General features: G+C 36.2%; 1 protein-coding gene across 2 annotated transcripts in view; it reads left to right on the top strand.

Moving 5' to 3' along the window:
- PDGFC (platelet derived growth factor C) overlaps positions 1–24,253 on the top strand; it is a 193,660-nt gene that overhangs the window by 138,836 nt on the left and 30,571 nt on the right. For both annotated transcript variants that reach the window (XM_039221128.1, XM_039221129.1), the window contains exon 3: positions 3,376–3,556. In XM_039221128.1, coding sequence (XP_039077059.1) covers positions 3,376–3,556 — 181 coding nt within the window. The remainder of the gene's footprint in view (positions 1–3,375; positions 3,557–24,253) is intronic.

Here is a 24,253-nt window from a genome sequence, read left to right as displayed (position 1 = left end):
ACAGCATAGAAAGTAGATGGGGATCTTTAAAGACTTAGAAAGAACACGGCCCATCTAAAGCTTTTTCCACTTGGCCCTGCCCCAGTTGCTATGAATGAACGAAGGCCTAGTGTTCATTCCTCATTCACCAAATACTGATACAGTATGTACTGTGTTCCTGGACACGGTGTTAGGGATAAGGCAGGAAATTAAGGATACCTCCGCTTCTGGAGCTGACACCAGTTTCAGAGATCTGAACCCTCATGGAATCAGCCTAGGGCTAATGATAGTTAGTACTACTAGATCTTTAAACTTAATTTAAAACAAACCAACAAACCAACAGAAATCCAGATATTCTGTGCAGTTCCACTTTTTAGAATATTGACTTATTTTTTTTAAAAGAAACAGAGCTTATTGAACCTGTGCTTCCCTGTCTGCTACCTCGGCCTACAAAATATTCTAACATCTGACTCTGAAGTACCAAAGGCCTTCCCACCTACACCTATTTTTTCCAGCTTGATCTTCATCAACTTCTTTGTTCCCTACCTTCTATTCACAGCCAACCATACCTGGCCCCTTCTTTCTGCTGTTGCGTCTTACATATTGTCCTTCTCGCTACAACGCATTTCCATTTCCCCTCTTTTCAGCCCCGCTCTGTTGGGACTCATTGACAGCCCAAATGTTCCTTTGTAAACTGACCCTAATCTCACTGTATAGAATTACTCCTACTCTGCCAGTCTTCCACAATATTTCCTACATACTCTCATTAGAGCACTTACCAAAGTGTTTTATGGGCCCTGAGCCCAAAGAGGCTATAGTTTCATCTTTGTATCCTAAGAATCTAGCGAAACAGACTGTACCCAGTGAGCGCTTCATAAATGCCTACAGAATGATTGACCAGGTCTAAAATCTGACCCTCTTCAAACTAGCAATGGGGTAACCCACACTATATAGGTTTAGGGGAAAACTTCCCAAGCACAGAACAAACAGATACAAAATAGCTTTGTTTCACATATAAACTTTCTTGATATAAAAAGTATCCTTTCACATAAAATGGTAGTTATCAACTTTTATACCAAGGAAATCTGAAATAACTACTTAGGTCTGTTGTTGTTTTTAAATGTTTATTTACTTGTGTGTGTGAGAGAGAGAGCGAGAGCAAGCCGGGGAGGAGCAGAGAGAGAGACACAGAATCTGAAGTAAGGCTCCAGGCTCTAAGCTGTCAGCACAGAGCCCAACGGGGGGCTTGAATACAAGCCCCGAGGTCATGACCTGAGCCGACTGAGCCACCCAGCTGCCCCTACTTAGGTCTGTTTATCCAAGTCCCCTCACCCCTGACCCCATCACTTTTCAGTCCCATCACACACATATACACCAAACTCCTAGAATAGTTACACTGGTTGGTTTTACACATTTGTCATTGATGACCCATACCCGTTCGCATGGTGTAGCCGGTATTCTCCCCTTTGTATTTGAGTTTTCTTATTTATTGCTTTCAGACTCCCAAGGTTATATTAAAAGTCCGTGTGGAGGTGGGGGCAGGGATGCAGGACGGAGCTGAAGGACGGCTTTATCGAATGGCAGCTGTGTGCCCGCAGTGTTTTAGGAACTGTACACGTGTCCTGTCCTAAAGTATCCCTGTGAACCACGTAGCATCATCTTCAATGTAAGATGGAGCAAAATGAGGCTGAAACAAGTTAAGTTACATGTCATAAGGGAGTTCTAGACACTTCCTCGGGATGAAGATTTATACGTAGAATTTGCCCGTTATATACTCTGCATGTAATTCTCAACAATTTTTTCTTCTGTAAATTCAGTACTGCACAAAATATATTATTTTTAGTTGTCTAGTATCTATGGAATTTAGGTTTCTAAAAAAGCCTACCAGTGATTCTCAACCATGTCAGACCTACCTTTTAAGAAATGTTTTGCAGTGTCTTCTTTACTAGTCTGAAAGGAAGTTCATAGAAGTGATCATCTATTTATATACAGTTGTTGAAAATATAAATATAATGGCATGTGTGCTATATAAAGCTGAAATAACAAAGTAAGTTTTGTGAAAATAATGGATTTAAAATCACAAATACATATGCACAAGTGCGCAAGGAAGATGTTTGCATCTTTTAAGTAGATTCATTAATAAATATGACAGTTCTAGGTATAGACAAAAATGTACATTTTTAATTGTTTTAGTTGTGATGCAGACAACACAAGCAGCGTTCTGTTCGTGATACGTTTTTCCAAAATAGTAATTCTTGGTAAGTTCCAAAACATAGAAACTTTCTTCAACTTATTTGGTAGTTGAATTTGTGGAAAATTTGGTTTTAGCTAAAACTGCAGAACATTTTTGTGTTACATGTCAGACAGTATTAGTTTCCAGACTGAGATGAACTATATCAACATTTTCACCTACATAAGTGTCCAGTGAACTGTTTGAAAGGCATGGAGAACATGGGAAAAATACTCACTTCTGGGACTTCTGTTGTTGAACATTGTTGGACCGCGCCCACCACGTGGCATTATGTCATGGTGCCATCCTCACCCCTGGTCTCCATGTAAGCCAAAATGCCTCTACAGATTTGTGGAACATTTCTTAGGAGGCAACACTGCTCTTGATGAGTACCACTGATGTAAGTCTTCCAAACCAAAATTACCATTTGATGGAAACATCTTATTTACTCCTTACGTCTAGGATACTGTGTATAGTGCAATGTAAACTAGAAGTATATAAAAATGGATTCCTTTCTTCAGGGATTTAACAGACCATGAAAACAGATCACTTGCACATATACGGTGAATATTGAGAATATGTGTTTATCAAAAAGAGAAAGATGACAGTGAAGTTAGAACACCCAGAAAGGTCTTGCAGAGGCAGACTGGTACAAAGTGAGATTTGAAGAATGTGTATATAATGATGTGGCTCTGGACAAGCTCACATCAGAGAGGGGGAAAGGGAGCCCAGGTGCCTGACTGGGGTGAAAGTGTCACGGTCAGAAAGCAATGGGCAGTGATAATAGCAGTTAAAATTGGAGTACAACTAGCATGTCCAAATGGAAATTAAATTGACTAATTCATAATTGAATGTCAGATATGGTTGCTCCGTACAAAACATTTAAGCATGGAGATGGCTATTTTTAGTGAATTTGGAGTTCATCAACAGTGGCACTGAGGGGCTTAGAATAGAACACTCATTTTGCCCTCATTAAGAAGGCATTTTTGATTGTGCCTCTTCTTTGGAATAGAATTATATTTACCCAGTTAATTTTGGAAGGGACTCCTGGCTCTGGTCCATAGATAGACCCATTGTATCCATGAACATGGAATTTGAATTGCTAATATAACAGATCAGGTTATGATCATGTTACGTGATGTCTCTTTTGCCTTTGTCTCTTGCAGGTATGATTTTGTAGAAGTTGAAGACCCCAGTGATGGAACCGTACTAGGACGCTGGTGTGGCTCTGGAACTGTGCCAGGAAAACAGATTTCTAAAGGAAATCAAATCAGGATAAGATTTGTATCTGATGAATATTTTCCTTCAGAACCGGGGTTCTGCATCCACTACAACATTGTCATGCCAGTAAGTACCACTTACAGATCCCCTTGTTTAACTCAGTCAGTTACTTTTTTACTTAAAAAAAAAAATTCAGGAAAAACAAAAAACCTTTCCCTACCTTGAATTTTTTTATTCATAAACGTCACTGTAATTATCACAAATAACTTAAATTCTATCACTGATGATTATTGATCATTGACCATGTTAAATACCTTTTCAGAGTAATGAAATAAAACATTTTTTTTTTTTACAACTTTTAGGAGATTGTATCATACCCAACACCCCCCCCCCCCCCCCCCCCCCCCCCCCCCCCCCCCCCCCCCCCCCAGCAACTCACTGTCTGCTGTTTCAGGGTTTGTGGGAAGTTACATAAGTACATAGCATTTTCTCTTAGGAAAAAAAAAAATAGGAAAGTCTGTGTATTTATTACTCTTCCCATTTAGATAACCGTCAAAATTTGGACTATAGAAACTATTCCTGAATTTCAAGTTTGAGTCATATTAAATGATAAAATGCGATTTTAGTTTTCTTGCATTTTTGTAGACCTTTCTTCTTTTGCATTTTGCTAAATGTCACTCTTACTTTAAAGGGATAAAGTTTGAAACTTACATGGGATTCCAATGGTTCTAATTTTCAAATTAATTTATATGTTTGGAATGAACACACTGCAGAACTAGAAAGGCAGCACTGTTTGATACTAATACCATTTTAACTAAATTCATTGCCCTAAAATCTTATGTTCTTATGTGGTGTGTTACTTTTTTCTTCCCATTAAGGTGGCATCTTTCCTTTTCTGTGCCTGCCAAGAATTTATTTTTCACATGTGTTGTTTAAGAATATGTACATAACATTTTGTACATAACATTTTTCTTTTTATTGAGAGAAGTAAACTCGTTAGCTATTCTTTTAATATCAATGTTTTAGTAAAATATATTTTAAGAAGTAGTCATCTCTATTATCCTACATATCCTAATATTTATCCTGCTTAAATAATAGTTATGATCTTTATGTTTCAATAAAGAAATTCTGAATTCTCACTGGGATTTAAGAAATCTACTTGATCTAAAACTACAACTAAAAATTGTAGTTTTAGTTATATTCTGATAGCTAGTATCCTTTATTTTACATATTTTTCAAAGATTCATATCTATTTGTTGCACAACAGAAATAGTAGAAACCCTTTTACTATTTTTATCACATTACTCATAGTAATTCTGAAGTATTCCTATAAATATGATGATGTCACCTAATACCTTTTAAATATGATCAATAATATCACCATTTGAAATAATATAAAAATTGATATCTTCAATGCTTTTGATAGGAGATTTAACAAAGCAGCAGGCACTCTGGGACAATAACATAATGTGGGTTATATGCATTAATATCTCTGTTCATTCATACTGGATACAAGAACAATGCTCATAGCAGGCTAGCAGTTCATGAAGCCAGTTAGAAAATATGGAATCAATAATAAAGTTTATGTATTATATTCTTATTGTAATGTTAAATAGAGCTTTCTTTTTTTAGTTGCCCAAACTCAAGTCTGTGGAACATTAAGGACTTGATTAAATTAACAGATTTAAATGTTGTTGGAGATCTAGCTAAAAGAAACCATGAAGTGCAAACTGAAGTTTAAAAATGATCCTTTATTCATTTAGTAACAGTAGAATCATTTAGTGTGTAAAATCAGAGTTAAAGAAGATAGCTCTAAACTATAAGTCATAAATAAATTGTGAATCTTGATCAGTTACTTTATATGGATTATTTGAGATAGCCGTACCTCTGTTCCATCATGAAATACTTTTTGCTGGTATAGATTCTCTACCATTTGTCGTTAATTTCCAAAATGTTTCTTACTTTAATAATTTAGTATTTGTCTCTAAATTTATTAAAATTTAAGACTTTTATCTCGAAATGAGAAATGAGAAATGTTGACAGTAGACAAGAATGAGCGCTTTCAAAAACCACTATTGATAGATAAGTAATAATGTTTTAGTAAAATATATTTTAAAAAGTAGTTATCTCTATTATCATACTTATCCTAATATTTATCCTGCTTATATAATATTGTGATGAGACGTTTGAATAAAACCGCTAAGAATCTGTTTAACACACTTTCACAGCATCTTAACTTCAGAGAATTTATGAATTTAAAAATTTTTAAGTCTGAGATGGCATAGGGAAATAGGACTACACTTTCACAAAGTTATATAGTTCACATCTTCAGTGTAAAAAGTTTTAGCATATGTAGTGTTCTTAAATATATAAAGTTGAAACAATTAAATTTCACTGTAAGACACAATGGTGGGTGTTATAGCGCAGCAAAGGTTTTATTTATCCCTAACGTATGACAAAAGTAAACTTGAAGCTGAGAAGATATTTATATCTTAAATAGACTCTCTTCTTCCTATTACTTTAAATATGTATAACTAACAATCATCGTGCTACAGAATAAGACATGAAAGCTATAATTTATATATGCCTACAGCAAGGGTTGTATTTGTCTAATTTTATGACTGCATGGGTTAGCTAGTTGCATTTCCCAAGGAATTGTGTGGATTAAATAAAATACATAAAGATAAAAACGAGGAAATTTATAGTGTTGTGCTCAGTTCTGGGGCACATTATAGGTTCTTAATAAATCATTGAATGCTGAGTTGATGATACCATTCACTCGCTCCAGCTTAACTAACAGAAGATTCACTGACCTCTGTATTTTTATCTGTGAGAGTATATCCGGTTCATGAGCCTTGAAATGAGATAAAGCATCAGAGGGTCTGGAGTAACTACCATCCATCCTCTTCACTCAGAAGGGCCCCGCCACCTGAGTCTGACCTAGTACTGGAGATTTACTGTGACTAAGATCAGAAACTGCATCTGAGAGACTTTAGATGAAAGGTGTATCATGGGTTGCATTATTGGAATTAAATTCAGTGCATTTTTAAATAGTTACTGAAGTCATTTGATAAACTGTAGATATGGGAATGGACATTCTCTTTGCATTTATCAAACCACGTTTGCAATTGGCACCTGAGCTGACCTGTGATGGGCTACAGAACATGGAAATGTGGAGGGATATACATAGGACATCGTTTATTAACTTGACTTATGCTTAGGAAAACAGCAGCCATTGGATTGCAAGAAATAAGAGAATTTGATGTCATGGTCCTTGTTGCCTAATAAGTATAACTTGGTGATTTTAATTTTGCCAGATTGTACTCTGGGGTGATTCTTGATATATGACTTTTACAATCTCACAAACTCAGGTTCTCTTGGGTTTAAATCTATTTTGGCAATTTATCTGCCTTTTCATCATCTTGGAATCCTTTGTCTTGGTTCCTTGTATGCCTCTTCTCCCACACAGCCACACTCCGGTTCTCAGTAACTGCCTGCAGAAGGGTGAGATTTGGTTAGTGACAGTTTGACAAGTGATTTTGCTGTTAAGCCTTCCAGAATGTTTTGAATTATCATTGTGTATTGTTAAATGACACCCCTCCCTCCATGCCCCTCCTCCCCACAGCATTATTACTAGCCTGACAATGATCCATCAGTCTTATCTGTGTATCAATGAATGAAAGCCTAAGGGAAAAAGTTTTGTCTTTTTAAGAACAGACTTAAAAGTTCTTGTGGCATTTGCTCAAGGGCACATGCCCCTCCAACCCCTATACTTTTTTTCCCTCTTTTTTGCCAGGGATGTATTTCATAATTAGCACAACCAGCTCCATAGAGGCATTGGTCTCATTGACTGCAAACCCACCCTTGCAAAACAGGACCTTGGGGACCACTGGCCCAAATGGTCTCCCTTAATTTCGTAATGATAAAAATGATACGAACCATAGGTCCTTAGTGGACTGTTAGCTTCCTGAACTGAGGTTTGCTACTGAGTGCCTAGCATACCCTGCAGCACCTGCTCACTAGTATCTCATGGAAGTTCAGTCAGTTCCCCTGGGAGTTGTCTGAACCCCCTTGGAGCTGTACCGACTTCTCATTTACTGTGTGTTACCTTTGTTACTGTGGTATAATAGTGCTATTTCATCAGCGAGAACTGAAGAATCACACTAATGACACCAGGTAGTCTCCTTGTCCTGATATATTAGTAGTTTCTCTCTCTCTCTGTGAGTAGAACACCCCAAGTAGTTCAAGAAATTGGTGCCTACTTATGACATTATAACCATTAATGTGTATAATCATGCTGATCAGCTTTTATATAATTAACTTAATATTTTGCATCTGCTCACACACCAACAAAAACTTTTGAGTTTAATCAGTATTTTTTTTCTGGGACAATTATGGAGAAAGTTTATTTTAATATTCTTTATAGTCTACAAGTAAGGGAGACCATTCTGTAGCCTTCTTTGGGAGCATGAATGGATATGTTTGATTCTAGCTAACCTTTAAATTTGGTTATTTCTATACCAACCTTAGATGGTATGTATCTTAGCAGTAGAGTTTTAATACATTAGTTAAAATTTTCAGAAACTGTTGCCATACATGTTGCCATTAAAAACTGTGTTCACTGGGTGCCTGGGTGGCTCAGTTGGTTAAGCCTCTGACTTTGGCTTGGGTCATGACCTTGCAGCTCATGAGTTCAAGCCCCACATGAGACTCTGCTGACAGCTCAGAGCCTGGAACCTATTTCAGATTTCTGTGTCTGTCACTCTCTCCCCCTCCCCTGCTCATGCTCTGTTGCTATCTCTCAAAAATAAATAAACATTAAAAATAAATAAATAAATAAATAAAAACTGTGTTCACTTGGTAAGATGGTTTACCTTCTCTTTTTCCCTCAGCTAATGAATGAGAATGTGTATAGGTTAAACAAGGGATCACTTACTACTTTGAATAAAGTGATGATGATTTAATATTTAAAGATTTTACACATTGTTTTATATATAGTTATACTGTTCTTTGTAATATGAGGATTTTAGTATCATGTTCTTGATTCCCTGAGAGTAAGACATAAATAAAATTTATCTTTTCATTTTTCTATTTTAAGTTGATATTATAGGCTGAGTTTTATGTTAGAAAAAACTTCAGCATGAGATATTTACCTGAAGTTATAGCCAGTTGTTTATAGCTTTAAAAAAAAAAAAAAAAAAACTGGGGCTCCTGGGGGGTTCAGTCAGTTAAGCGTCTGACTTCAGCTCAGGTCATGATCTCACGGTTCGTGGGTTCGAGCCCCGTGTCGGGCTCTGTGCTGACAGCTAGTGCAAGCCTGGCGCCTGCTTCAGATTCTGTGTCTCCCTCTTTCTCTGACCCTCCCCTGTTCATGCTCTCTCTCTCTCAGAAATAAATAAAACATTTTTAAAATTTTTTAAAAAGCACTAGGTTTACTACATAAATTTAAAATGTTAGTATTTCAATATTATTTTCAAGAATTATTTATGGAAATAAACACCCCCTTATGCCCCATTAATAAATAATGAAAAATAAATTCATGCAAATTGATGCCGAACAATATATACTCAGCTTTTATGATTGTGCATAAAGAGTTAATAATGTCTTTGATTTTTTTTTCCCCCTTCATGCTGGAAAAAAAAAAAGGCCTGGTAGATTAGCAGTGAGAGATTGTTTGGGAAGAAATGAAGCAAAACTGAAATAAAACAGTGCAAGCTTGTTTCTATTTGGAGGCCACACACATTGAGAGCCCAGCACTCATTTCGGATCTCTTACAAAGAAAAGAAAATTTCTTGTTTAATTTTGGAGTAATTTATAATAGATTATGTATGTTTTACTCTGTGTACTGTAGCATAAGCACCATTATTTAAAAATGTTAGGAAACCTACAAAGGCTGAAAAATAGCATCTTTTCTTCCAGCATCAAAAGACCTTATTAAAAGTTTATTTATAAGAAAATAAACCTTAATATAAAAATATTGCATATTTTTATCAATTGCTTCAAAAATCCATACCTATTTTTGAAATAAAATATACAAATCCAAATATGAATATTTTTAGTGGTTATATTCTTTACATATAGAACTGTTCTTGTTGAGTATAATGTTGTTTGTAATATATCTGTTTTGAAATAGTTATGACATTTGAGGGCTTTTTCTCTCTCTCCAACCTGGTTAACATTTTGAAGGATGATTAAAACACTATTGATTTATTTTAAAATAGTGTTTTTGAACATTGTATTTTTCAAGTTTTTTTTTAATTTAAGCTTTTCGATCAGAAGTGATAACATAATATTTTCAACAATCGTATACTCTCATTTTTTAATTTAATACATGGATCAGTTTAGATTAAGAGAAATAGATGTTAGAGCTACCGGGCTAAATGACTCCATATATTTTTATCTTCTTGCCTTTATTGCCTGAAAAGAGGAGTGTGGAGTGATGAATGAACTGAAGACTCCTTTAACTCACAACAATCTGTGAAACTCATCTTTTAAGTTGCTTCTAAAGCTTTTCTGTTACTTATTTTCTATTTTCTTTTTTCACTTATTAGTGACAGTTGTTTGGATATCACATCTTTTTTATTCTTTTTAGTAGAATTATGCCCAGAGATGAAATAATACTAGAGAATGACACACAAGTAATGTAGCCACTTTATAACCCCAACTATGGGTTTTCTTAACAGCGATTTTGTAAATGACTTGTCCAGAGTTAAGTCAGTGCCTGGCCAGTGTGCACTATAGAAGGGTGTATGGTTTCTGTGCGGAAGGCTTAGAAGGACACTTGATGCCTGAGGTGCCATTAAGGAATGCATGACTGATTGCCAAAGTAGTTATTAATTATGCGGGATACAGAGAACAAAGCCGCTCAGTGAATATTGAAGTTGGAGGGAGAAAGGAGGAGGGGGATATTTTTTCCGTCCTTTCTGGCATGTGCCAGTAGATTATTTCACTCTTAATATCATGTAAAGAAACGTCTTAACTGAAGGCCAAATTTGCTTTTATGTTCAGGTTAAGAAAAATTCCAAGTAACTCAAACAAGGTATCAAGTTCATTTTCTTGGGGGGGAGCACCATACCTGGCATAAAACTACGTAGAGCAATAGCGTAACCCTAATCCCATAGGAAACAAATTCAGTCTTAGAATGTCAAGATTTTTAAAAATTATGAATTTTCATAACGAATTGCACTGCATGCCTCTATTATTTTATTAAACTGATTTTAATGAGTGAACATTTTAGGTTTTAAACCTTTAAAATAAAATTTTATTTACCTTAGAGCATTAAGAGAAAAAAACTGTTAGAATTTTTTGTAGTACTTAGAGAATAAAAGAAGTAATTTCAAATACTGTATGTCTGTACTATAGTCTGAAACACTTTTTGAATGATTAGGCTTTTATGTAAAATATACAGTGTAATTGTATATTTATGGAGGGAGTCTAGAGATGACAGTATTTTATTACATCAAAGAAATTATACATTTGCTACAAAGACTAAGCTTTTACATGGCTAAGAGCTGTTTAATGTATTTTTCTACCAACTCCTACCCCATGGGCACAACGCTCTCTTTCATGTGAAGATCGTGGTCTCTCTTCCATTTCTACTGATTCTTTTTGTTCCAGTTAATTCCTAGCTATCTTAAAAAAAAAAAAACAACAACTTTACAGATGGTATGATTTGTAGTTAGTAAGGAAAAGTCAGTTGGTCTGCAGAAATGTTAAAAGGCAGACAGACCACTTTAAGTTGATGTACAAGAGATTATAAAATAAGAATTTAGGAAAGCTTGAGGTTTGATTGATTCATATTTTATATCTCAAGCCACAAAGATTTAAAAGCTTAGAGTTAATTTGACCCTAAGCCTGCTGGAATCCTTCTCTAGAAGTTTGTTGCAATTTAAAATGATAAAATAAATACTTCTGTCTTCAATATCCCCATCTATTTTTCTGTTAAGTCTTTCAACATGTATTGAAGAATATTTTATGAAATATTTCATTGTGAGAAAAAATTTAATTGTATATGGCATTGCCCTGGGTCTCTGTGAACTCACTTTGTTTTGAGGGAAAAGAAATGTAAACACAACACACACACACACACACACTTATATACATATACTACATGATTAAATATAGAAATGGTTTGGAAAGATTTAGTGAAGAGAGGCAATTGTTCAGAGCAGATATTATAACCCTTAGATTAAAGGAAAAAACAAACAAATGATCAGAGAAACAAAAAACCTGGAAATCACTTAGTATAGGCTTGATGTCAAATATATTATAAAAAATTTCCAGGGGCCCCTGAGTGGCTCATAGTTAAGCATCTGACTTTGGCTCAGGTCATGATCTTATGGTCTATGAGTTCCAGCCCAGCATTGGGCTCTGTGCTGACAGCTCAGAGCCTGGAGCATGCTTCTGATTCTTTCTCTCTCTCTCTCTCTCTCTCTCTCTCTCTCTCTCTCTCTCTCTCTCCCCCCCCACCCCCACTAATGCTCTGTCTCTCTCAAAAATAAGTAAATATTAGAAAATTTAAAAATTATAAAGAGTTTATTAAAATCATATTATCAGATATCAGAGATGATATTCTCTTTATCTGGAGTGGTGCCCAGTTATCTGCATTTTCAAACATGCCTGGGGATTCTGATATAAGATGTTCTCACATTGAACTTGTGGGTGAGAAACTGCTCTCTGCTATAACTGAGCAGATGCAGAGAGTTTTACTACAAGATGTTGGGGAAACACTTTTCATATTCAAACAAACATGAATATTTTTTAAAACAGCTCAGAAATTCTGTGTGAATATGTTATTGCTAACATACCCATGTGTTCTCTATATTTCAAGATTACAAATGAATGCAACTTTCTCATAGAATTAAATGGATAGATTTCAGTTTGTTTAATTTTTTAATGTTTATTTTTGAGAGTGAGAGAGACAGAGCATGAGTGGGGAGGGGCAGAGAGAGAGCACGAGAGAGAGGGAGGGAGGGAGAGAGAAGGAGACACAGAATCTGAAGCAAGCAGGCTCCAGGCTCGGAGCTGTCAGCACAGTGCTGGACGTGGGGCTCGAGCTTACAGACCGTAAGATCATGACCCGAGCCAAAGTCAGACACTTAACTGACTGAGCCACCCATGCGCCCCAGATTTCAATTTTTAATGCTTGCATTTGTTGTACTGACTTTTCTAAGCTCTAGATAGTAAGGCTTATCAGTATTGTCAACTGTCAGTATCTTACCCATGCAACTATAATCAATGACAATCTCCCTTCTTTTCTAGTTCAGCACTAAGATTGACTGATAATTCACATATGGCATAGATTCAGCACTGAGGCTAGTTCTAGACTAGATATTCATTTGTTCTGTGGTGTAAAGCACTATTCTTAGTAAAATAAAACAGTTCCAACCATGAAAATATATTCTTTCAATCTCCTCATACTTTTTTTCACATGTAATTCTAATTTTTGTCTACGTTACACTTGCAGAGTTTTAAAAAGCAAATATTTCTCTTAGAATTGTTACCAAAAAAGCAGTTGTCCCCAGTTGCCTCTGTCCAAACTATTTTCCTGTGCTTTGGAGGCAAGTACTTCCACTTCATTTAACTGACTCTTTTAGGATTGACCTCTATACCTTCATGTAACATGCTTCTGTTGCTACTGCTTGCTTCTTTGGTTTTAAGAATAATCTATGATCTTCACTGACTCCCTCTCTGGAAGGCGAGGCTCTCTCTTCCTTTTACCCTCCTGCATTTGCCACACATGCAGATGTGTCCCATCAGTGACTTCTCTAGTCCTGATTATATCAAGATCTAGATCCATTCTGTACATTATGGTGGCCATGCAATCATTTTTCACAGCTGAGCCATAAAGTGTACTATGAGCATTTCCTTTCCTGCCTTGTTTCATTTTGTTTTCCTTAGAGTTATGTTATTTTTTGGTTTGCTGTTTAGATTTCTATGTATTTATCACATATTCATCCCAAACTGTTCCTTAAATTGTGTGTATCTCCTCTCAAATTAGTGTTCTCTACTAATGTCATTGACCAGAAGAAATCTCTGCGGACACAATCCAGTCTACTTTAATTTAGATGGATTTCCCTTCAGACCTGTCACACAGCTGTCATCCTTGGGGTGCCACCCCGTACACCACCCCCACTCCATCATTATCCTGTGTATTCCCTTTGCGATTTTCTTGCATTAGATCTCTTGTTTGTGGGATCTTTTGTCTTCTCTCATTTACTTCCTGTTTGGGAAGAGAGTAAATGAATTTACTGTGAAAAAGGAGCCTCAGAGATAAAATTTTGTGGGCTTGAATAACTGAAAATTCATTTATTTAACTACCAACCCTAAATGAATACTTGGCTAAGTCTAGAATTTAAGTTGGCCACTTAAAACTGATTGGACGTTCTGTGAGTGTGGATGGGCTTGCTGACTGAGGTCTTCGCTGTATTGTGAAGTGGCCAGGTGAATTCCTTGAAAGCCCCCTGATTCCCCTAATCCCTTTTCTGACGGTATAATCCTGGCTGCCAGTTCTCTGAAATGAGAGCAGTGTGGATTAAGACTGAGAGTTTCAGCATTGAGGGTAAACACATTTACTCAAGCACCACCATAATTCAGGATATCGCTGCTCCCAACTCTGCTTGGGTTCCGCAGTCCATAAACCCTCAATTTTATTCTGTTCAGGGAACAAATTTGAATGAGTCAGTCTTCTGCCGCAGTGGCGAAATAGATTTGGAGTGTCTGACAGCTTCAGGAGCTTCAACCGGTCTTCCTGTTTTTAGCTCTACTGTCCTTCCCGCTTCCGTCAATACCCAATGTCAGTAGATCCCAGAGCTTTTTGGTTGCTCTCTGATGTAAGTCAGAATGCTTCTTGATTTTTCCCTCTGCCAAATTTTGGTTTACCAATTCAATGACTGCACACCTACCTACTTCTCAGTTTCTAAAATTTGTATCACTGTTGACTTCTTTCTTTGGCCTTGAAGAATTCTGCATTAAAAAATACCTTCAGAATGAATCATTTTAGAAGAGAACAGAGTTCACATAATCATTATTTTCTTTATTCATACAGTGATGTCCTTATCAAACACTAAGTTTACATTTGATCAACAAAATACTCAGAAATTCTGTTCAGTATTTTGAGGACATGGTATATGCCAGGTGCCATGCTCTGTAATTGACTTTCAGGAACAACCCCATTATTTTTTCCATGCCAGATGAAATATGCCTGTAGAGCAGTTGCTTTGCATTATTATGCTAATATTGCATTTCTTTTTTTAATGAGGCATAGATAGGACTTGACATTGATTTGCCACTTAACATATCCTGACTTTTTTTTTTTTTAACTTTTAATGTTTATTTATTATTGAGAGACAAAGAGAGGCATGAGCAGGGGTGGGGCAGAGAGAGAGGGAGACACAGAATCTGAAGCAGGCTCCGGGCTCTGAGCTATCAGCACAGAGTTCGACCTAGGGCTAGAAATAACAAACTGCGAGATCATGACCTGAGTCAAAGTCGGACACCCAACCGACTGAGCCACTCAGGTGCCCCTCCTGAACTCTGTTTTAATATTAGTATTATGTCCAGTAGTATCCAATAGTATAGCAATCATGGTTCATTCATTTGATGGGTTAGTTATAACAATTTATTATATGATCCATACCTTTATGAAAATGCTATCTTCCTACTCTTCAAATATTTATCTATTTGAGTAATGCTATTGATGTATTTGAATGCTTTGAATGTTAAAACTAGAGCTTTAAAAAGTTTACTCATCTTTTTACGATGACATAATTGTTATTTATTTATGATTACTTTGAAATCACACGAATCTTATTTTATATACAATATAACCATCAATTCTTCTTCTTAGAACAAAAGTAAAAGGTAGGTGCAATTAACATATACTTTTGAAGAGTAATTTTTTTTTAAATATTTTTTAATGTTTTATTTATTTCTAGGAGAGAGAGAGAGAGAGAGACAGCGTGAGCAGGGGAGGGTCAGAGAGAGAGGGAGTCACAGACTGAAACAGGCTCCAGGCTCTGAGCTGGCAGTCAGCACAGAGCCCGACGCGGGGCCCGAACCCACGAACCGCGAGATCATGACCCAAGCGAAAGTCGGACGCTTAACCGACTAAGCCACCCAGGCGCCCCTGAAGAGTAATTTTTGAAAGTCAGATATATTGTAAACATATTTTGGAAAGGAAGTACTTGATGATACCAACTTGGAAATAGTTGAATTAGCAGAAGAGAATGAAGAACATATATTGAAAGAAGTACTGCTTGATGGGTACTTTTATGTCATCTATGCCCGTAATGTAGTAGTATCACCATTTGATAGTTTAAAACTCAGAGAAGGTCACATATTTAGAAGTGAGGTTATTAAATAGGGCTTTCCTAATTCTGTGTAAAGCCAAGCTGCTTCTGGAGTAGTTTGGGAAGAGCACTGATGAAGGAAAAACAGATATAAGATTGTCTCTCACCATCTTAGCTTTCTTATTCTATTTCTATTCTCTATTCCATTTCTGTTTTCATCTTTGCTTATTAAAACACTTAAGTATTATTTCTATTGATTATGATGTCATGGATACTTTAGACACTTGGAGATATTGGTGAACTAAATTAGAATTTACCTTTTTTATATATAAATGATGAATATTGAAGATTAAATTTTACTTTCTCCACACAATTACCTTTAAAATGCAAACAAGACTTAGTTCCTTTAAAAGTTATTTTTGAAGTAGGGGCACCTGGCTGGTTCAGTGAGTTGAGCATCTGACTTCAGCTCAGGTCATGATCTCAGGGTTCCTGAGTTCAAGCGCTACATCAGGCTCTGTGCTGACAGCTCAGAGTCTGGAGCCTGCTTTGGATTCTGTGTCTCCCTCTCTTTCTCTGTCCCTCCCATGTTCATGCTCTGTCTTTCTGTCTCAAAAATAAATAAACATTAAAAAAAAATTTAAATTTACTTTTGAACTAAACATAGTTTCTTTTTTAAAAATTTTTTAACTTTTAAAAATTTATTTCTCAGAGAGAGAGAGAGAGAGAGAGAGAAACAGTGTGAGAAGGGAAGGGTCAGAGAGAGAGGGAGACACGGAATCTGAAACAGGCTCCAGGCTCTGAGCTAGCTGCCAACACAGAGCCCAACACGGGGCTCGAACCCACCAACCATGAGATCATGATCTGAGCCGAAGTCGGCTGTCCAACCGACTGAGCCACCCAGCCGCCCCAGTTTCTTTAAAAGAAGGTAAAAATGCACATGGAGTCAGTATTTCACTGATTATATTTCTCTTATTAGGCAAATTTCATCACTACTGAAAATTATCCCAGTTACCTGTGAGTATATTAGCAGTCTTTTTAGCTCCAAAGAACTTTTCAGAATTGTGTCATTAAGGAGACTTTGAAGGCTAAAATTTAAACAAAGAAATCAGAAACTAAAGCTGGGAAACAAACATAACAAGGAAAAGGAGACTTAATTGGGAGTCTTCCATCAAGCACATCCTAAATGTAGTTCTGTGGAGTATAAAAGATTCCTGGCATTTTTAGTCTGAAATGAGGCAGTTTGTGCAGTCTGAAATATAATAGGCATTTGATAATCTTTAAAATGATGGGAAAGGAAACACAAATCTTAAGGACTAATATACGTGGGGAATGCCCTGTCACGGCTCAGTGCAGGGTGATGCCTCTAGGCGAAGGCCCCAGTGAACTGAGGGAGGAAATTCCGGAACCTGGAACCCGGATGTCTTTGTGACAGTGCCCCAGGGCAGAGGTCTTGTAGCTGCCTAGGTGTTTCCACTCTAGTTACGTCAAGTCAAGTCTGCTTTCAAATGTGAGTAAAAGCTGGTATGGAAATAATTGCCTGGTACCTTTCCTTGTATTTCTCTACTGCAAGTAGTTATTCAGAAGACAGATTAAAGCTATCATCTGTTGCCTTAAAGGACTATACGAATTATCTTAAGTACTTTCAAAGCAGGTTTGCTTAAGAAAGCCAAGGTTTATGCTAAAACTTTTCCTCCCCTTTGGATGCATAATAGGAAAAGTATTGAAGTGGCAGTTATCTAAGACTCTAAAATGAAATCTGAAGATAGGAATTGGCAGTAGGTGTGGACAGCTCCAAGTAGCCTAGGCAGCGTCCACTAAGACCTCTGAAATTGTGCTTTTAAATTTTATAGCACTGCTAAAGAGGAAATGCATTTTTCCAGAGGAATAGCATTCTGATAGGGTGAAGAAAAGGAGAGAGAGAGAAAAAAAACAAAAAACAACAACAACAACAAAAACCCACTTTCCTGCCGGGTGTAAGTTAATGAAATAGCATTAAGTATAATTAGTTGTTTTAGGAAAAGACATGTGAAAGACAGTGAATTGTTAGAGAGACAGAAACACTGCATGCCAAAACTTGACTTCCAACACCTGAAAGAGGCGGTATTAAAATATATGACACATCCTTTGGATCAGATTCTTTAGAAGTCATCTCAAACATTCTGACACAAATATTTTCCCTTTTTTTTGGGGGGGGGGGACTATGATGAATGATGCTTTGTGGCACTCTTGTCACATTACTGATAAAAATGATAAAAAGAACTGCCAAATCTACCCAGGCATCCAGAGTTTTGTTTTAAAGACAGGGGATCCCTTTCAGACTTGGTCTGCTGCAGGATCCTGCATTCTCTGAATTCAGTGTTTACTGCTGTTTAGTCATCTTTTGGAACTCAGAAAAGGCTTAATATTTTATGCCTAAATGTTGAGAGGGTTGCATTTGACTAAAGTTTGTAAACATAACAATACTGAATGAGAAGATGTTCATTGCTACTGCATATTTCAGTGGCCTTCCCAAATGTTGGGATCGTGCTTTTCATTTATCCACAGTTTATGTTTTCTCTTCCAGTAGGATTTCTAATTACATAAAAGGGCTTCACTGTTTCCTGTGGCTTGCCACAGTCTTTATTTGGCATAAATGGCAGGGGATAATTCCATGTCACTGAGCAATTTAAGGATCTTAACTCTTTAGAAGGACGCATAGTCTTTCAGTAGGATCTGGGACTTTCTGCTGTGGTGCCTTTGCATTTGGTTTTTACTCCTTTATGTTGCAAGGCTGTGGCAAGACCCAATTTAGCTTTAGTAAGAATTCAGTCATTTGACTTGGTGATACAGGTCATTTTGTGTTTTAACTATAAGTTTGTAGTAAGCTGGAAATTAAAAAAAAAAAAAAGCCTACCTAAATAAATAATAATAGTACACGTGATTTCTGCTACTGTATTGGGTTCTTGATATCTCTCATTTCATGTATTCAATACAATAACTCTGAAGAATTATTCCTCTTACCAAGAGGAATGTTCAGAGAAAGAATGCAACTTCCCTAAAGTCCAGAACAAATAAATAGGAAAAATTATAGTGTAATCATGAATTTCAGCTGTAGCGTATGTCTCCTAATCAACTTTTGTTCAAATAAGAACTTTTTTAGCATTTTACTTTGGTAATTGCAAATTGATGTTCATTTGTAAAAAAGATCATGTATACCCTTCACCTCATTTTCCTCCATGGTAATAACATCTTGTGTAACTAGATGTAGTACAGTATCACAGCCTAGAAAATGACCTACAATCTAGCAACTTCAAAAATAAATTTTTGAATAAATAAAAATATCCACGCCATAGGAGGTGTTACATGAAAGTCTTTATGAAAAGGCTTTTGTAAATAAAAATTAGAAGGACATTTGATGAGTACATAGATTTTTAAAATGGCTTAATCAAGAATAATGACAGAGCATACATTTTTCCATCACAGAATGGCTTCAGCATGCCAATTTAGATCAGGAGAGAAATTTTTATTCTAAACTAGGTAATCTCATAATCTTCTTCATCTAAAATTCTGTGTGGTGCAGAACCATTTTTGCAGCTTAGAATAGAACATCTATCATAGATTAAAGATTACAAAATCAAAAATAATACCACAAATCACTCTTCTTGATGTGGGATTCAAAGTGAATGTGTGAAACATAAATAGTCACTATAAATAAATCCATGAATAAGGCTGTGCTGCCTCTGAGACAGAGATTAATGAAGTTTTAGGATGCTAAGAGCTCAAGATATAATCTATAGCTTTAAACTGATGTCAAGATTGAGAATTGATTGCTTAAAAAGCCCTTCATTTCTCCAGGATAGATTGATGATTTTAGTGCTACTAAATCTCTTCTCATGCAAAATGTATATAAATATGGTTTCAACAGGTATGGTATGTGTGTGTGTTGGGGGAGGATTTACATATTAAATGTTACTTGTATGATATGTAAAAGTTAAGCTAGTTCAAAAGCAAAAGATAGTACTTTGTGTGATATTCTCAAGATATTTTTAAATCTTGGAATCCAATAAAAGCTAGCTCAAGTACCCATGGAGTCTGATAGCTGGCCTGTTGGCTGACTGGAAGTGTTCAGATGGAGAATCATAAAGATGATACACATATTTTTTCAGCATTTCATTTTCATTTCCCTAGTCTTCATTTAGGACTAAACCCTTTGCTTTAAGTAGGAATGTGCCGATTGGAGTCTTGTATTTCTTCCACAAATCATAGCCCTAATGTCTTAATCATGACTTTCCGTTTGGGTTTCTTTAAGTAAAAACAAGAACTCGAAGATAGCGATTTAAAGCAATTTAAGTGCCGAATTCCTTTAGGATTGTATGAGGTTCCTACTCCCATATTTTACATTGGTTTCTCTTATACCTACTTGAACAGCAATTGTTTTAATAGTAACTCATTTTGTATGCAGTCCTTCAAAAGCATTCATCTTTGTTTTCAAAGAGGCAACAACTCATATTTGATTGGGTTACATAGTTTTTAAGTAGGGGTAAGTACAAAACGAGTAGTACTGATGTAAATGGCTTGGGGGAACAAATACAGCTGTCTCTTCGTAAGCGTAAAATTTGCCTGGGGGAAGCAGAAAAGATGCTGATAGTATTCCTATGTGAGCTCTGGGTATCATCCATTGCATGCTTGCCTGTATAGGAAGGTTAGCAAAACCAGGGCAGTTAGTGACACTTGGTTAAAATAATGACCGTTCTCCTTTGTTCAGTTTCACTATTGATAAAGCCTGACAGTGTGTCATTGCAATACTGTAAATAAACAAATACTATATAAATATACAAATAATAAATATATATAAACCTGTGATGGATTTTAAAATATGGGTGGTCATATTTGATAATTGGTAATTGTGCCTTGTTATGTATATCAAAATGGCTGGTAATATGGCATGGCGCAGTGTAGACATTTAATGCATTTTTATCCACTTCTGTAGTTCTTCCTGAAGAGATTTAGCTTCACTACTTTTCAAGCTGTAGGGAATAGCATGGCTACCTGGAAGTCACTTACAGTGCGAAGGAGTGTTTCCAAGTAGTAAGATATTTATACAGAATCCGGATGAAGACGTATGGAGAAACATTTTTATCTTCTTGAAAAAAAATGCAAAATGGCCCACAGAAAGTATTTACCAAAGTAATGGAGGAGGAGGGTTCTCTTTTCTTCTTTCCTCCCTCCCTCCTTCCCTTCTTTCCTTCCTTCCTTTCCTTTCTCTCACTCCCTGTTTTCTTTTTTCCTAAGGACTACCCTGTTCTCAACTACTTCATGATTTTTGTTGTTTTCAAAGTAATTTTGCAGAATTTTGTCTATACTTTATCACCCTAGGCTTACATAGGAAAATGCCATGCTTCTTTGTTTCCCAATTTTTCTTTAGGTTAAGTTGACTTCTCAGTTCAGATCAGGTATTCTACTTTCTAGTCTATGGCACGTGCCTCTAATGTCGGGTGTGCTCTGATTTCACCATCCCCTTATACGAAGGACAAGGGGTAGTTGAATATGCGGCCTCAGTTTCCGCAGTGTATCAGTCTCCCCATGACTGTCAACAGATCAACCTGGACAAATATGGTTTAAAGTGAGCTCTGATTTATTTTCTCTACAAGCTACCGTGATCCACACAAACACATAGTTAGGAATGCTTGGATATAACAGTTTTTTGTGATACGAATTAGATGATCTACATTAGCAATAGTGTTTACTCCTCTAAGTTCTTGGGCATTACTGAAGCATCCTTAGCACCTTGGTTACTGACCTTGACCAAGATTCTTAATTGAGGCCTTACTGCAAAGTTGTGTTCTTGTGACCTTGAATACTACAGATCTGCCTTGAATTCTCACTCTTCCACTAATCTATCTTTATAACCTTGGGAAAGTTTTCCTATCCACAGAATGTGAATGATGAAAGTTTCTGCCTTATAGCATTGTTGTGAGGATTATTAGCTCAGTGTTTGGCATGCAGTCAACAAGTCTGTGTTACCTTTATTTGAAAGGTCAGATGTTCTGATTGTAAGCCACTGTCACCCTAAATGGGTATTCTTTAAACTTTTTGGCCAACACCCCACCATAAGAAAACATTTTAAAGTGTAACCATGCATGCATATGCTCACCCACTCACACATTTTAAAATAGAATCTGTAGGGATATGTATGTATTATAAAATGATAGTTAACCTTAATACATGAAATCAGTGTTCTGTTTTGTTTCTTTTTTTTTTTTTTTAAGGAATCCTAGTTATGATGTACTAAATTGATTTCACAACCTACTAAATATGTTACAGCTTGAATTTGAAAATTCCGATCTAGATTGTCAAAGATATATCATTTATAAATGAAAGAATATACCTTTTGGGCATTTAATTTGCCTTTTTGGAAGAATACCATATTCTACTAAAATATAAGGATTCATTCTTACAATCCATAAGATTGATACCAAAAATCATTTTCCACTATAGCCACAAAACCTAAAATAGATATTAGAAAACCTAGATTCAGGGTCTTCCATCAATGTTGACCTGTTCAACACTTACTCCTTTTTAGTAGGTTGTCCTTGATGATCACTTTTCAGAATGGTCCTGATATTTTAACGGCGATAGGAACTTTTTATTGAATGCCTACTCTTTGAAATTAAATGGACAACGTGATTACAGTAAATACACTCCTGGTTTAATTTGCTCTCCTGCTTTTGAAAAATTCATTGGTCTTTTAGTGGGGGGATCAATTAATGGTTTTGGAACGAACAGCCCAGAGTCCACTTGGCCCAGTAACTGTTTGCCAGTGGCCATGAGCACAGCCAAAAGAGATTGCCTGCTTCATGCCCTCTGGCTGTCTTTATGTTTGCAGTGAAACCATAGAAGAGGCTAGAGTGTGTGGATCGCTGTCCCGTGGTAGTACTTATAAATGTGGGAGTGTGAAATTTGTTCTCTGTGCTCTCCATGGTATAATTGGAAACACAGATTAAAGGTTTTGGAAAGCACAGTTTTTCATTGTTTAGACAGGTCTCTAGGCTTCCTGAACTATGCATGCTACATGAAATGGGGCCTTTCGTGGTATTCACTCTTTGTGTTTTAATGGCATTTCTGCCTGAAGATAGAGCATTTTTGGTAAAAATAACTTGTCACTCAACTGAGATGTTTTGCTTGGGAGATACTGTAGTTTCAAAACATTTCTCTGCTCATGCATGCTCCCCTGTTTCCCTGTTCTTCTTAAGCTTTCTGATCTTGACATGTTTGCTTTTGTTTTAAAAAATTGGCTCTGTGATTTTTACCTTTATATTGCATCTGTGTAAAGTTACCACTACTAACATGTTTTATTACTTTTAGAACAATCTTAGGGATATTTGTAATGCTAAATAATGGATGCAAAATATTTCTCATGGAGTGTGATTTCAGGTTTTAATTCACTTCCTGATTGGCTTAAGTATTCCACAAATACACTGACATTTTATACGCATAAAGCAGCATTATTAATACAATTGTATTTTCCTTCATATATTTGGATTGTAGCTCCAATAGAATCTGAACTTTTAAAATTACTTATCCACTTGTGAATCACACAGATACCAGTAGTTAATTAATCATTTTCCTCCTCACCCCCACCGCCGTCTCCAGTGCTTTTGAGAACATAAAGAATTTCAGTCTGTTATTACATTTGTTTTAAGCATAGACAAAGACGCTAGACTTTTTTCCTGACCCTTGGGATTGAGAGAAAATATTTACAGATGTTAACCATGGTTAAACTACTTTTCATATATCCCTTTTGATCTCTATGAATAATAAACGGGAGGGTTTCATTAGGCATATCAAAGTTTCCAGGCCTTCCTAGAATAGATTTGAAAGTTGATGGCCAAATGGAGATTAGACTTTTAAGCCCATGGCAGACAGGGTGTTTCATTGTTGCCACCATACCTGTACATATTAGGTGGTGAGTACATGGTTTTCATTTATTTTGAGACTCATCTTTGTCTTGCGTCTTGGAAGGTTACTGTTACTAACATTTTTTATTGCTTTTAAAACAGTTTTGTTGGGATATGCATAATGCGAAGTAAAGCCAACTCATTAATATGTAGAACTTTGTTTTTTTTTTAAGACTTCGTTAACTGCTGTAAAATCTTCACATGACTTCCTGTTTAACAGACTTTTCTTCAGTTGACGTGTGGAGCTTTAGAATTCAAGCCTTATTTTAAATAACTCCTTCTTATTAGTTCATTTTGGTACACCTTTCACATTATTTTCTCTGTTTTGCTTCTTGATATCATAAAGGTGTTTTTATTATATTCTGGATAAAAAGAGAAAATCCTCATTAATCTCAGCACCTGGCTGGCTCAGTCTCAACAAAGCATGCGACTCTTGATCTTGGGGTCTTGAGTTCAAGCCCCACATTGTGGGTAGAGATTACCTGAAAAGAAAATTCATGCTTGAGGCCTCTTCGCTTGGATGTATTAAAGACATTTCAAACTTAATATGATCCTTTTAAGTTCCCGATAAATGTATCTTAAATTGAATATCG

Source organism: Hyaena hyaena, unplaced genomic scaffold, assembly GCF_003009895.1.
Source record: "Hyaena hyaena isolate Hyena2069 unplaced genomic scaffold, ASM300989v1 scaffold_951, whole genome shotgun sequence".
Classification (NCBI taxonomy): Eukaryota; Metazoa; Chordata; class Mammalia; order Carnivora; family Hyaenidae; genus Hyaena; species Hyaena hyaena.
Note: the sequence above shows the minus strand (reverse complement) of the source record. Positions and strands in the feature narration are given on the sequence as shown.